This window comes from Arvicola amphibius, chromosome 8 (assembly GCF_903992535.2).
Source record: "Arvicola amphibius chromosome 8, mArvAmp1.2, whole genome shotgun sequence".
Classification (NCBI taxonomy): Eukaryota; Metazoa; Chordata; class Mammalia; order Rodentia; family Cricetidae; genus Arvicola; species Arvicola amphibius.
The window spans coordinates 79,457,273-79,471,657 of record NC_052054.1 but is presented as its reverse complement, the minus strand read 5'-3'; the positions used below and the strand labels follow the sequence as shown (position 1 = coordinate 79,471,657).

General features: G+C 44.1%; 1 protein-coding gene across 4 annotated transcripts; it reads left to right on the top strand.

Annotated features, from left to right (window-relative positions):
* Positions 1-58: 58 nt before the first annotated feature.
* Positions 59-11,399, top strand: LOC119821601 (zinc finger protein OZF). 4 transcript variants are annotated; one of them, XM_038340729.1, is made up of 3 exons: positions 59-170; positions 8,510-8,557; positions 8,645-11,399. In XM_038340729.1, exon 3 carries the CDS (start codon positions 9,264-9,266, stop codon positions 10,140-10,142), a length of 879 nt encoding a protein of 292 aa, XP_038196657.1. In that variant the 5' UTR covers positions 59-170; positions 8,510-8,557; positions 8,645-9,263; the 3' UTR covers positions 10,143-11,399. The 4 variants fall into 4 exon arrangements, with proteins under 4 accessions (XP_038196657.1, XP_041911573.1, XP_038196658.1 ...); XM_038340730.1 differs by having other exon boundaries at positions 88-163; XM_042055639.1 differs by having other exon boundaries at positions 60-170; positions 8,510-11,399.
* The last annotated feature ends 2,986 nt before the right edge of the window (positions 11,400-14,385 follow it).

Sequence of the window (14,385 nt, the reverse complement as noted above, 5' to 3'; positions counted from 1 at the left end):
TAGACGACAGCCTGGCCGGGCTTCGGTGAACAAATCCCGGAGCGTCGCGGAGACTTCTGGGAGTGCTCGCTCGCTCTCGGAGTGCGCAGACGCAGGGCAGCGAGTGGACATTTTGGTCTTTGTCCGCGGGTCAGCGCGGCCTGTGGATCCACGTGGCGCCAAAGTAGGAGGTGGGATCTGGGCGTCCTGGGTCGGTGGGGCCGGGGAGGTTGGAGGGGAGGGCTTCCGAGCTTTGATGGCGCGGCGCGGGGGTCGGCGTGGGCTTAGAACGTCCGGCCTTCGTGGGGGACGGAGGTGGGGGCCTCGGGAGCGCTTGGACGTTTGCGACCGAATCTGACCGCAGAGTTGGACCGTTGTTTGGGATTGTCGAGTGAATGTGCAGCTGGGTGTGGATTATGGGTGGCTCTGCTTTACGAGGCGGCGTGGGGACCGGGGTTGAAGGATCACGTCTGCGCCGTAGTTCCTGTGTCGAAAGTGCTGATCATTATAACGGGGCCATCTTCCCGAAGAGCATCCGTTTTATTTGAAGACTTGCGAGGAGGACGAAGCTAAGGAGTGAATAATTTTAAAGCAGTATTTATTGAGAGTGAGTTTTATAGCCAGGCAGTTGAATTTTGTAATAAAACCTTAATATAAATGTTTAGATTAAAAAAGATTTTTATACTAAAACGCAATTAATAATGGAGATTATTCTGATATGCTTAATTATAAAAAGTTTGTTTGGGTTTTTTTTTTCTTTCGGGGGTGTCTGCCGCAGACTTCATTTCTGACTTTGAGGTACTTTAATAGAACTGCCAGGCAAATTTGCATTTCTTTTTGAGGAGCGTCATTCCACTAAAAACCCAGGATTAGAGAGTCAAGGTTTAGGTTAGGCACAGTTCCTCACTTCAGATTGTTTTATTTACGTGTATTTGCGTGGGCATGCTTGCCATGTGTGGAGGTCTGAGAACAATTTTGGGATCGTTCTGTCTTCCTACGGTGTGGGTTTTGGGGTCGAATTCAGGTTGTCAGCCTTGGAAGCGAACGCCTTTTACCCGCTGAGCCATCTCATTGGCCCAAGTTCCTCGTTTTTTGAAGAAAATGTAGTTGTTGCTGTTCTTGATCATAGAAGTCATAACTCCTTCATGAAGCTAGCTCTGTGAATTATGTGTCATATGGAAAAAAACTTCTGCCTGCTGTTGCGGTCGTAGAAGACATTACCAGCATTGGCCTTTCTTTAAATGGTAAAAGTAAAACAATTGAGTATCTAATTAAAATTTGCAAGTCTAAATTACCAGCGGTAGAGCCCCTACCTAGCATGCACAAGGTGCCGAGTCAGTCCGCAGCACCACCAAAAAGTAGCAGTCAATGCTCACATCCTAGCTGCTCTCCTTTAGTGGGTTTCTTTTGCTTTGCTTTTTCGAGACAGGATTTCTCTAGCCCTGTAGACCATCCTGGCCTTGAACTCTGGTTCTCCTGCCTTTGCCTCCCTAGTGCTGGGATTAAAGGCATGCACCACTACCACCTGGCCTATATTATGTTATTTTTGAAATAATTTAAATTACACATCTTCCTTCCCTTTCCTTCCTTTATTTGGACGCCCAAGTGCAACATTGTGCATGAGGAACTCAGGATAACTCGAAGGAGTTGGTTCTTCTTCCACTATGTGGGTAGAGAAGATTAAACTCCGCGTTTCAGGCTTGGTAGCAAAGGTAGCTTTGAGCCACCTTGCTTGCTCCAGAGTTGGGTGTTTTTTTTTTTTATTTTTTTATGGTTTATTTAACTTTATTTTATGTGCATTGGTGTGAAGGTGTCAGATTCCCCTGCAACTGGATCTTCAGACAGTTGTGAGCTGCCACGTGGGTGCTGGGAATTGAACCCGGGTCCTCGGGAAGAGCAGTCAGTGCTCTTAACCGCTGAGCCATCTCTCCAGCTCGAGTTGGGTGTTTTTAAAAATTTTCTGAGACGGTATCGTTTAGTGTAGGTTGGCTTTGAACTGGCAGTGTGGTAGCTGAGGCTGATCTCTTCCTGTCTACCTCCTGAGCTCTGGAATTACAGGGGTGTACCTCCAGTTTATGTGTTGCTAGGGAGTGAACCGGGGCCTCCTGTATGCTAGGCAAGCAGTCTTCCAACTGAGCCACACATCCTTATCCTCAAGATATTTTAATTCTGACTTAGAAATCACAAGAGGAAAAAAGGCAGAGCATGTGTGTGGGCTTGTCAGAGAGAGTTGCTTTCCATTGTCTCTGCACAGTCATAGACACTGTTTGGTGGGGTTTGGAGCCTTTGTCTGCCAAGGATGCTAAGGAACCTCACAGGGTGTTCATTGAGGGGCACCTGACAGGATCCTAAGAGATAACATGAAACTTGCCCACAAGGATGCAGTAACTTAGGGTAGCTTCTTTGTAAAAAGTTTAATAGTTTGATTTAAGATCCCCAGAAAATGTCTGGGAGAGGAATGAGTCCCTACCCAAGGTTATAGACATTCAGGCCCAGGCTGGTTCATTGTTATTTTGTAGAAACTAGGGAGAGCCTGGGTCGCTGGTTCTTTTCAGTGGAGTGCTGACATGCGAGCCTGAGGACCTTAATGTGGTCTCAGCACCCACATAATAAGCCAGGCATGGTGGCTTACTCAGGTTGTTCCTGTCTCAGACCCCGAGAAGCTAGGGTTATAGGCTTAGGATTTGCTTGTCTAGTTCTGGGGGAAGGAGAATGTCCCCTGAACATTGCTATTGAGATTGTATTAGATTTATAAAGTAATGTAGAGGAAGCAGCATCTTTATGATGTTAGACATCCTGACCATGAACATGTGGGGTGTCATTTGGAGGTGTGAGTGTTGACGTTTTTAAAAAATTTGTGGGTTTTTTGTTTGTTTTTTGGTTTTGGTTTTTTAATTAATTAATTAATTATACATACAATATTCTGTCTGTGTGTATGCCTACAGGCCAGAAGAGGGCACCAGACCCCGTTACAGATGGTTGTGAGCCACCATGTGGTTGCTGGGAATTGAACTCAGGACCTTTGGAAGAGCAGGCAATGCTCTTAACCGCTGAGCCATCTCTCCAGCCCCTTGGTTTTGTTTTTGGTTTTTCGAGACAGGGTTTCTCTGTGGCTTTAGAGCCTGTCCTGGAACTAGCTCTTGTAGACCAGGCTGGTCTCGAACTCACAGAGATCCGCCTGCCTCTGCCTCCCGAGTGCTGGGATTAAAGGCGTGCGCCACCACCGCCCGGCTGGTTTTGGTTTTTTGAGACAGGATTTCTTCTTACTATTTGAGAGACGATCTTAATGTATATAGTCCAGGCTGACTTTGAATTTACACTCTTCCTACCTCAGGCTCCTGGTCATATAAGCTTTAAGTATTCGAGAAATGTCTTTTTTTTTTTTTTTTTTTTTTTGGTTTTTCGAGACAGGGTTTCTCTGCAGCTTTTTTAGAGCCTGTCCTGGAACTAGCTCTTGTAGACCAGGCTGGCCTCGAACTCACAGAGATCCGCCTGCCTCTGCCTCCCGAGTGCTGGGATTAAAGGCGTGCGCCACCACCGCCCAGCTTCGAGAAATGTCTTAGAGTGTTTAACTTGTAAATGGTTTTTTTCTGAGTTACTACAATGAATGTAGTATAAATCTTGTGGCATAGGAAGCTTCTTGGTTTCTGTAGTAACTTTATTCTTAGCTCAGCTTACTGTGTTTTACTGTGTTATTGTTATATTAGATAATACTGAGATGGAACATCATTGTGTTTTTTTATAATTTAATATAAATAGCTTCAGCATTTTCTTTCTTTTTTAAAAAATTATTCTGGTGTTGGAGATTGACTACAGAGTTGCTAGGCCACAACCTGTCATGGAGTCACATTGACAGCCACCTGTACTCCCCCCCCCCCATCCCCATAGGTTTTCTCTTTTGGCCCTGGTTGTCTGTAGACCAGGCTGGCCTTGAACTCAGAGAGATCCGCCTGCCTCTGCCTAGTGAGTGCTGGGATTAAAGGCTGCACCACCACCATCTGGCAGTACAGGCTTTTCTTGTCCAGTGTGGATCATGATTTCCATCTTCGTTCCTTTTCTGTTGCCATGAAGAGACACCATGACCAATGCAACTTTTTAAAGAAAGCTTTTAGTTAGGGGCTTTCTTACAGTTTCTGAAGGCGAGTCCATGACCATTATGGTGGGGAACATGCCTGCAGGCAGGCAGGCAGGCATGCAGGCGTGGTGCTGGAGCAGTAGCTGAGAGCTTTTATCTTTTCCTTTTTCTTCTTCTTTTTTTAGTTTTTAAAAAAACTTATGTGCATTGGCATTTTGCCTGTATGACCGTGTCAGGTATCCTGGAACTGGAGTTACAGACAGTTGTGAGCAACCATGTGGGTATTGGGTATTGAACCTGGGTCCTCTGAAAGAGCGGCCAGTGCTCTTAACCACTGAGCCATCTCACTAAGATGTAGGCAAAGAGGGAGCAAGACTGGACCTGGTGTGGGCTTTTAAAACCTCCAAACCCACGCACAGTGACACACCTCCTCCAGCACTCACAGGAGCAGCAATTGCTTTTTTTTTTTAATTATTTTTTTATGGTTTATTTAACTTTATTTTATGTGCATTGGTGTGAAGGTGTCAGATCCCCTGCAACTGGATCTTCAGACAGTTGTGAGCTGCCATGTGGGTGCTGGAAATTGAACTCAGGTCCTCTGGAAGAGCAGTCAGTGCTCTTAACCACTGAGCCATCTCTCTAACCCTTTTTTTAAAATTTTTTTTATGTTTTTTAAAAATATTTTTTATGGCAGCAATTGCTTTTAACTGCTGTGCTGTCGCTCTGCTCCTCTGTGTATTGTTTGGTTTTGTGTTTGTACAGTTGTGTGCACTACATCATGCATGTGGAGGTCAGAGGACAACTTGGTTCTTTCCTTCCACTGTGTAGGTCCATGGGATCAAACTCAGGCTTGGCTATAGGTCTCTTTTTCTACTGAGCCATCTTACCAATCTTTAAATTTTTGATCAGTTCATGCCATTCTGAGTTCTGTTTTATTCAGTGATAGCATGTTACTGTCTGAAAATAGAATTTCTGTTATGATTATGTCATTAGTTACATGATTATGTTATTAATGGTTGTAAAAAATGTCATCGTGTCCAGAGTCAGGAGTTCAAGTCCAGCTTGGGATATATGAGACTCTGTCAATAAACCCAAAGCCATACTTTTTTTTTAATAAAAGATCATAGGCATAGGTTATATGTATGGCGCTTATTCATTGTTCAAGTACCAAGTGGTTCATTTCAAATTAGATACAACGTTGTATACCTGAATTGGGAAGGCAGGGGCAAAAGGATCTAGAGATCAAGGCAAGCCCCCACTACATAGCCAAGTTTGAAGTCATCTTTGGCTACAAGAGAGCCTGGCTCCCTTGCCCCTTCAAAATTTGCTGGTTGTGAAACACATGCCTATGATGTATGAGACAGAGGCAAAAGTATCCACACACGTTCAAGGCCACTATGGTCTATGTTGCAAGTTCTGTATCAGTCAAAACTACATGGCCAGGACCTTGTTTAAGAATAAAAAATCAGGGGGCTGGAGAAATAGCTCAGCGGTTAAGAGCACTGACTGCTCTTCCAGAGGACCTGGGTTCAATTCCCAGCACCCACATGACATCTCACAAATGTCCGAAAATCCAGTTCCAGGGAATCTGACACCTTCACACCAATGCACATAAAATAAATAAATCATAAAAAAAATTTAAAAAAAGACTAAAAAATCAAAAACAAAGATAGAGTTTCTATTCTTTGAGTTCTTTCCATAATCAGTTTTATCCTTTCTGAGATTTCTTTTACTCCACAATTTCCTTGGTCTGTTCTCTGAATTTGTTCTTCTCAAGCTTCCATGAGCAATAGCAAGTGTAAGGTAAGATCCATCTTTAGTAAAGAGACCTGTTCTTGGTCAGTTATAATGTAATCTAACTCATCTTCCTTTTACCAGGTCAGTCCTCACGGCATCTCCCCCTACTTCCTGCCCAACCCCACTCAGGGTTTCTCTGTGTGCTGTGTATGGCCTTGGCTATCCTGGAACTCCAGACCAGGCTGGCCTTTAACTCAAAGATTCATTCACCATTGTCTCCCTGAGTGGCGGGGTTAAAGGTGTGCGCCACCACTGCCCTCCCACAGCCGCCCTCATTCTCTTTTGTTTTGTTCTTGTTTTTGAAACAGGGTTTCTCTGTGTAGCTTTGGATCCTGTCCTGGAACTCACTCTGTAGACCAGGCTGGCCTCGAACTCACAGAGATTCACCTGCCTCTGCCTCCTAAGTGCTGGGATTAAAAGGGTTTGTGCCATCACTGCCTGACTTGTCCTCATTCTCTTAATTGCCTTTTTTTTTTTGGAAACAGTATCATGTAGACCTGGCTGACCTCAAATTTATGTAACTAGGATGACCTACAACTCTCAGTCCTTCAGCCCTCCCCCCCCACCTTTTCTAGGCGTGCACCACCACAGGCAGGATCCTTCAGAGCAGTGGTTCTCAGCCTGTGGGACCTCTTTGGGGTCCAGAGACCCTTTCACAGGGGTTGCATATCAGATACCCTGCATGTCAGATATTTACATGATGATTCATAACAGTAGCAAGATTACAGTTAGAAAGCAGCAATGAAAATAATTGTATGGCTGGGGTCATCACAACCTGAGGAACTGTCGTAAAGGGTCCCAGTGTTAGGAAGGGTGAGAACCACGGCTTTAGAGGTCCGAGTGGTCTTTATACTATGTCTTTTCTTCCACTGTCTTTCACTCCCTTTTCTTAGGTACTTGGCTCCCTTCACTTTTTTTCCTGGTAGTTTGTGATACAAATGAGTTTGTTTGACATTTGCATCTTTGTGCCCACATTTTCTGTTTCCTCCAATAAGCTCTTTACGCTTTGAAAATCTACCACATGGTTTGCATTTATAGGAAGTCAGGAGATGGCTCAGTGGGTAAAGGTACTGCCACCAAGCTTAACAACGAGCTCCATCTGTAGAAGGAAAGAACCAACTTCTGCAAAGTGTTCTCTGTGGGCTTGTGTCAGCTGAGTGATAATTACCCTGTTTTTGTGTGGTCTTTTAATCCTGTTGAATGATTTCTCATTGTTATGCAACTTACTAATTAAATGGAAAAACTTATTTTTTAAGGAGTATTCTCAAATGAATATCAGGGTTTTTTTTTTTTTGTTTATTTGTTTTTTTGTTTTGTTTTTACCCAGATATTCTCTCTTAAGGATTTTTGTCTCAAATTTAGAGATTCTGATTGCATGGATTTCTGCATTCTGGAATATGGGCTATCACAATCTCTGTAAGCACAATTCTCATACACAGTTTTATTTTTGTTTCTTGAGACTGAGTGTCTTGTAGCTCAGGGTAGTCTTGGACTCATGCGAGCAAAGGTGGTTTGAGCTGATCATCCTGCCACCTCCTAGGTGCTGGGTTTTTTTTTTTTTTTTTGAGGGTTTAATTTAGAACTTCACGAATGCTAAGCAAACATTATGCCTCTGAGCTATATACTAAACAATCTGAAATTTTATTGTTCATAATGGGGAATATGAAGTGAAAATATAATTAATATAATTACATAGTCTCCCTTCCTCCAGCCCCTCCCATTTCTTCCCCCTGCTCCCTCCCAGATTCATGGCCTCCTTTTCTTTTATATATATATGTATGTGCTCAGTCCATTTATAGTGTTACTTGTATGTATATGATTTCAGGGATGACCAGTTGGAATTGACTCGCCAAGGAGAGGGCTTATCCCTGGGGAGGACGATTTTCCTCTTAGTCCTCTTTAGTTGCCTGTGCTCCTTTGTTTAGGGTGGGTCTGATGAGGGCTGTCCCTGCATGTCTGCATGACTGTTGGTGTCACACCTGTTCAAGCCCTGTTCAGACAGCCTTTGTTGAGTATCAACGGGAAAGCCGCCCTGTATTTCTAGGAGACAATCTTACAGCAGTCTCCCTATTCTCTGATTCTTACGGTTTTTCCACCCCATTTTCCACGATGTTCCTGGAGCCTGCGGTGCAAGAGTTGTGTCTGTTGGGGCTGGGCACTCCACGATCAGCTGTTCTCTGCGTTTTGACCAAAAGAAAAGTGTATTTGATGGTGGCAGGAGCCACACTTAGCTGTGTATGTAAGAATAAATATTTAGAGTTTAGTTAGGGATTGGGCTGCTTTAGTAAAAGTGGGAATAGTAAGTCTTCCTCTTAAGACCCCAGGTAGGTTTCCAGTACCTGACATTCTTCCCCCGTCAAACATGCCTTCAGTCCAGTTAGACAGCCATTGGCCACTGCCAGGGTGTGAGTGCTACTGCTGTGCCCTCAGGATAGCTGGCCATGTTGGTTACTGCTGTGGTTCATAGGTGTAGCTGTATGGCATTATCGGTTGCTTCCCTCTCTCAGAAGGTGGCATGGGACCATTAATACTATGAAAACTAGCAGTAGATAATGGGGGCTGTTTAGGTCGTACTAAGCAACCTACAGGAAGTATTTGCTGAGTGTTCACCACATACTACCTGTGCTCCTTTAACTAGTTCCCTGTTGTCTGTTGTAGACGCAGCTGAGAAATGCCAAGTACGTAGAGCGACGTCGAGATCTGGAGGTCAGTGACTCCCCCGAGGAAAGTGGTGAACACAGGGAACTGGATGCTCCTTTCTCGCTCACAGACTTCGTTTCTTTTCTTTTTCAGAGTAGACTTCGCTTTTTAAAAGGCAGAACATTTTTCAGTGTTCAAGCTTTGAGCTTGAAACACGCTTTAGATTTAAACAGGAAGTTGTATGGGAAAGAATCATGCGTTTTTCTAGAGTTTGGAAGTCCTCTACCATAGCCTACTCTTCCTGGTAAGAATTATCTTGGTAGAGCCCGGTGCGGAAATGCCTGCAGTTTAGACGCTGCCATTTGTCAGTGGAGCACGCAGGCTAGAGGAAAAGCCTATGAATTTACCAGCTGCAGGGAAGCATTTATGCGAGTGTCACATCTCATGACCCAGAAGTCATGCTGAAAGGAAGCCCCATGTTTCTAAGGAATATCAAAAAGCCTTTAGCTAGATGACAGATCTCAGAATTTTCATGCTGGAGAAAAACAAGGGAAATTTGCAAAAACAGCATTGACTTTTAGAAAGGTACACCGGGAAGAAAGGTGTACACTCTTAATCCTTGTCCTTCTCTGTCTTCGCCTGAGAGGTCAGACACAGAAGCCTTAGAACTATAAGAAATGTGGAAGTATCCTGAACCAAGAGTAATCCCTCAGTTCTCAAAAGTTTCCTAATTGGAGAGAAACCTTGTGAATGTGGTAAAACTCGCATTCAGATGTCACACCTCAGTCAGCAGGGAATCTTAAGTGGGGGAAGCCCCTTTGCCTGTAAGGTGTGTGGGAAACTCTTCAGCCACAGATCACATCTTACAGAGCATGAGCATTTCCATAATAGGGAGAAACCTTTTGAATGTAACGAATGTGGAAAGGCCTTCAGCCAGAAGCAGTATGTCATTAAGCATCAGAACACCCATACTGGAGAGAAGCTTTTTGAGTGTAATGATTGTGGAAAGTCCTTCAGCCAGAAGGAAAACCTGCTCACCCATCAGAAGATTCACACTGGAGAGAAGCCTTTTGAGTGCAAAGATTGCGGGAAAGCTTTTATCCAGAAGTCAAACCTCATCAGACATCAGAGAACTCACACGGGAGAGAAGCCCTTCATATGCAAGGAGTGTGGGAAAACCTTTAGTGGCAAATCAAATCTTACTGAGCATGAGAAAATTCATATTGGTGAGAAGCCCTTTAAATGTAACGAATGTGGAACAGCTTTTGGCCAGAAAAAGTACCTCATAAAGCATCAAAACATCCACACTGGAGAGAAGCCCTATGAATGCAATGAATGTGGAAAAGCCTTCTCTCAGCGAACGTCACTTATTGTGCACGTGAGGATTCATTCGGGTGATAAACCCTATGAGTGCAATGTCTGTGGGAAAGCCTTCTCTCAGAGCTCCTCTCTCACAGTGCACGTGAGGAGCCATACGGGTGAGAAGCCCTACGGCTGTAATGAGTGTGGGAAGGCCTTTTCTCAGTTCTCAACCCTGGCCCTGCATTTGAGAATACACACAGGTAAGAAGCCGTACCAGTGTAGTGAGTGTGGAAAGGCTTTCAGCCAGAAGTCACACCACATCAGACACCAGAAAATCCATACTCATTAAGCGCTCTGAATATCTTCAGTATGGGGAAGTGTTCATTTACACCCCATTATGCATCAGTTAGTCATTCTGAGGCTAAGCCCTACAAATCAGCCACACATTTAACATAAAGTATGAACAGTGGAGAATTCCTGCTGAAGGGGAAGAAGTCTGTGTGAGTAGAAGCCGGCACTCGGCGAATGGGACACAAAACAAAACCAATGCTGAACCCTTAAACACAGCATCTCTGACTGAGAGCGGAAGATAGACTATTACTGCTGTCAGCACAGGTCTGGACGTCCTCGCCAGTCTAATAGTAAGCTCTGTTAGAAGAAACGAAGTAAATTATGATCATGCTGTAATATGTACTGTGATTTGAAGAGGACAGAGGTTATAGGATAACTCTGCAGGGTTTAGAATATGGAAAGAATTGCTTCAGACGAATACCAAGACTCTGTCTGGATGCACATTGTTCTCTGAGGAGCAAAGTCACCACAAACTGGAAACAACAGTAGAAGACAAATGTGTAGAAGCCGAAAGCAGAGATATAAAAATGCTATACATTATACAAGGTTATGACCTTGGGAGTGGGAAAACATTCCTTGCAACATTTGCAGACACGTAGTAGTTCTCATGAGTCATTAAGCTCAGGAGGTTAGGCACCAGGAAATTTACCAGTAGAGTAGCCAAATACCACCTGTTGGGAATGGAGCAGGAAAGTTTTGGGTGGACTGTTGTGCGGCATCTGGCAGATACAAGTGAGGTGTGCGTAACTGGAAGACTTCTGGAAGTGATGGGGGAACTGAAGTTACGGAATCATGCATATACTGCAGTGACCTGTCAAGTTAGAATTTCCTTCTTGACATAGCTTATCATGGTATAAATAATCTGTATGTAAATGTTCGCGATGCATCAGAATGCAGACCAACTCCCGAGAGAGTGAAGAAGGGAAGGGAATGAGTGGGCGGGGTGGGAGGGCTTCAGCTTTATAGAAGCATCATTCTCTTAAAGACTAAGTAAATATATGAAGATACTGGCTAACTTTCAGTTGTGTTATATGGATATCATGTCTTATTTTTTGTACTTTTCTGTATTTTTCAAAATAAGAATGGAGGTAAAGGTGGGAACTCTGTACCTGTAGAAATGTTATAGTCGATTAATTCCCAAGCAAATACCAAGCTTTTATAGAAGATATTTCTAAAACTTTAACAATGAGTGGATGGACTTGACACTTTATGTAATGAAATTATCTATTTTATTAAAATTTAAAATGACAGCATATTTTTAAATCTTTCAACTTTATTTACTATGTTGAGTATGATCTCGTTACATTTCTAGCTTTGTAAGATCATTTGAGTGTAGAGACTTGAAAGAGCTTTAAGTTTAATGTATGGGCAACATTTTGACATTCAGTGTTTTGTTCCCCTGTTTTGATAGACACTTTCTTTCCCCAAGGGGTGCTGGGTGAGTGGCTCAGACCTTTTGGTCCTTCCTGAAGATTTTTAAAATTCCATCTTTGTCATCACAATATAATTTGGTACAGTGTATATATTTATGGGGGTGCGTCCACACGCATTGCATTGGGGATGTGGATGTTTATGGAAGCCAGAGCACACAGCCTCATATGATGTTGCTTGTGCTGTGTCCATGTATTGTTGGCGTAGACCTAAGCTGACTGACAGCAAGCCCCAGGGATCTGCCTATCTCTGCCTCTTTACCAAGACTAGGACTATAAGTGCACACCATTATAACCAGTTTTTTATTTTTGTGGTGGGTTTTTTTTTTTTTTTTTTTTTTTTTTTTTTTTTTTTGCATGGTTTCAAGGAAATGGGTTTAAGTCCTATGCTTGGGAGGCAAGGACCTTATTGACAGCTCGCTCCCAGCCTTGGGGCTCTTTTACATTTTGTGTGGTATGTGTGGGTGGGTGGGATGCATACCAGGTTAGGGGAATCTTGTAGAATTCGGTTCACTGCCTCTACCACGTGGACTCCAGGAGCTTAAAGTCAGGTCCTTAAATTCAATGGCAAGCCCCTCTATATGCTGGTCTTGCTGTCCCCCTCCCATATATCAGTTGTTAATAACATCTACATGTTAATCTCAGGACTTTTAAAACATTTATTCAAGGCCAGCCTGGTCTACATGGACTGTGAGTGCGGAGGGTCACATGACAAGACAGCATTTGTGCCGTAGTTCATCCCAGCACCTCATTTCAAAGCCTTGGTTAAATGTGCGTGAAAATCTAAAGCAGTGCCTAGCTGCATAGCATACAGGAAGTGATTGCTGCTGTCATAGTGAACTGGAGATGGGAAGGGTCTGGCTCTAGTGCAGACCTCTGGAAGAGGACCCAAACTGGGCTCATCACAACTGTTGAGAACTCCATGGGGATCCATGCCCTCATGCCCCCACACAGATAGATACACGTAATTCTCAAAAATAAAAATGTAAAAGATGAGAGAAATACTTTGCTGGAAGCCTAGAGGTGACAGTGTGAAGCCTGGACTGGAGTGTTTACATACACGATCTGGCCATGAATGAGCTGGTCCGTGAGGTAGCAGAAGGCTTGGGTGGGGAGTGGAGGATGTATGTGTACTGCACCGGCTGTGGCGACATGGCGTGTGGTTATGCAGACGTGCCACTGAGAGCTTGCTTGGCCCTTTTTCTTGGCCAATACTAGATTTTTGAAACTTTTAAAAATTATATATGTATGTACGTGTTTATGTAGAAATGTGCACATATGCGCACATGCCCGTGGAGTTGAGATCTGGAGCTGGGGTTTGGGTAGCTAGCTGTAAGCACCCCCATACATGCTGCAGTCTCTCCAGCCTTCCTCGGAGATTTAAAAGATTTATCTTTTATGTGTGTATGTATGGCCACGTGGCATGTCACAGCACAGGTAGAGGTCAGAGGGTAACTTTGGGGAGCTGGATCTTACCTTCCACCATATAGGTCTCTGGGAATTAATTTGGCACCCAGAACTGTCCCATGCTAAACCATCTCATTGGTTCTCAGTGGCCAACTCTGGAGTCTGGAGGGGTGGATTTTGAGACTCTGTGATGACATGACTTTTGTGTTACTCGCTCTGAGCTCAGTGGAGCCAAGTGTGGTTTGTGCTCACCTGTAATCCCAGTACTCAGGAGGATTACCAAGACTTTGAGGCCAACCTGGGCTGTATAATAAAATCTAGGCCATCATGGGCTACAGAGTAAATCTACATTTTAAAAAGCGGGGGAGATGCTGGTGAGCTGGTTCAGCAGTTACAGCACTTACAACTGTTCCAGAAGGTGGATTCGGTTTCTGCTTCCAGAGGATCCCATGCCCTCCTGAGGCTTCCGCAGGCTTCCCTACCCATGCGGTGTAAGAACTGTTTAGAGAAAAGGGGACGGAGACCGCGTGCACACATCCTCATTTGTGTGATGTGACACTCATTGGCTTCCTTAGCAGTTTGCACTTTTCAATTACTTACATAATTTTTAATTCTATCTCTATGTTTGCATATGTGAAAGCAGTGCCCCAGGAGGCCAGAAGAGGGCTGTGGATTCCTTGGAGCAGGGAGTAAGCCTTGCACTCTAAATCACTGAGCCACGTGACCGTCTGATGGATCTTTTCAACTGTATGAGCCAAGTGTAGAATTAGGCAGGAATTTAGCTCCTACACTCTCTCTGGCCTAGTTCCACAAAGTTCCCTAAGCCTTGCATGTCTGTTTATGGCCATAGGTATTCTAACACTTGGTCTTAAGTTTTTTTTTTTTAGCATTTCTTTGTTTTTCTTTGTAGCCTTGGCTGACCTGGAGCATGCTCTGTAGACCAGGCTGGCCTTGAGCTCTGAGAGCTCTGCTGGCCTCTGCTTCCCAAATGCTGGGCTTTATGGTGTAAGTCACCACTGCCTGGCTTTTAAGCATTTATTAAGTCTCTGAAAGCACCACTACCTATTGTAAAAAGAAGCTTCTCTGACCAAAGCTGATGCAACAGTGATTTGTGGGCATGAATACAGTTACATGGAAGGCAATCTGGCAGGCTCACCATGTTCATGTAACAAAACAGGAACTCTCCAGTCAGGGTCTATGACCTCCCAGTGGGCCTTTCACTGGGTCTGTAGTAACACAGAATCTTTCATGTTGATCAGTTCGATCCTAGTTTGCAGATGCCGGCAGAGAAAATGAACTGGTGGTGTGGTTGAGAGTGCCTGCTCTTCCAGAAGACTAGAGTTCCATCCCAGCACCACACCGAGCAGCTCACAACCTCCTGTAATTAGAGTTCCGGGGATCCAG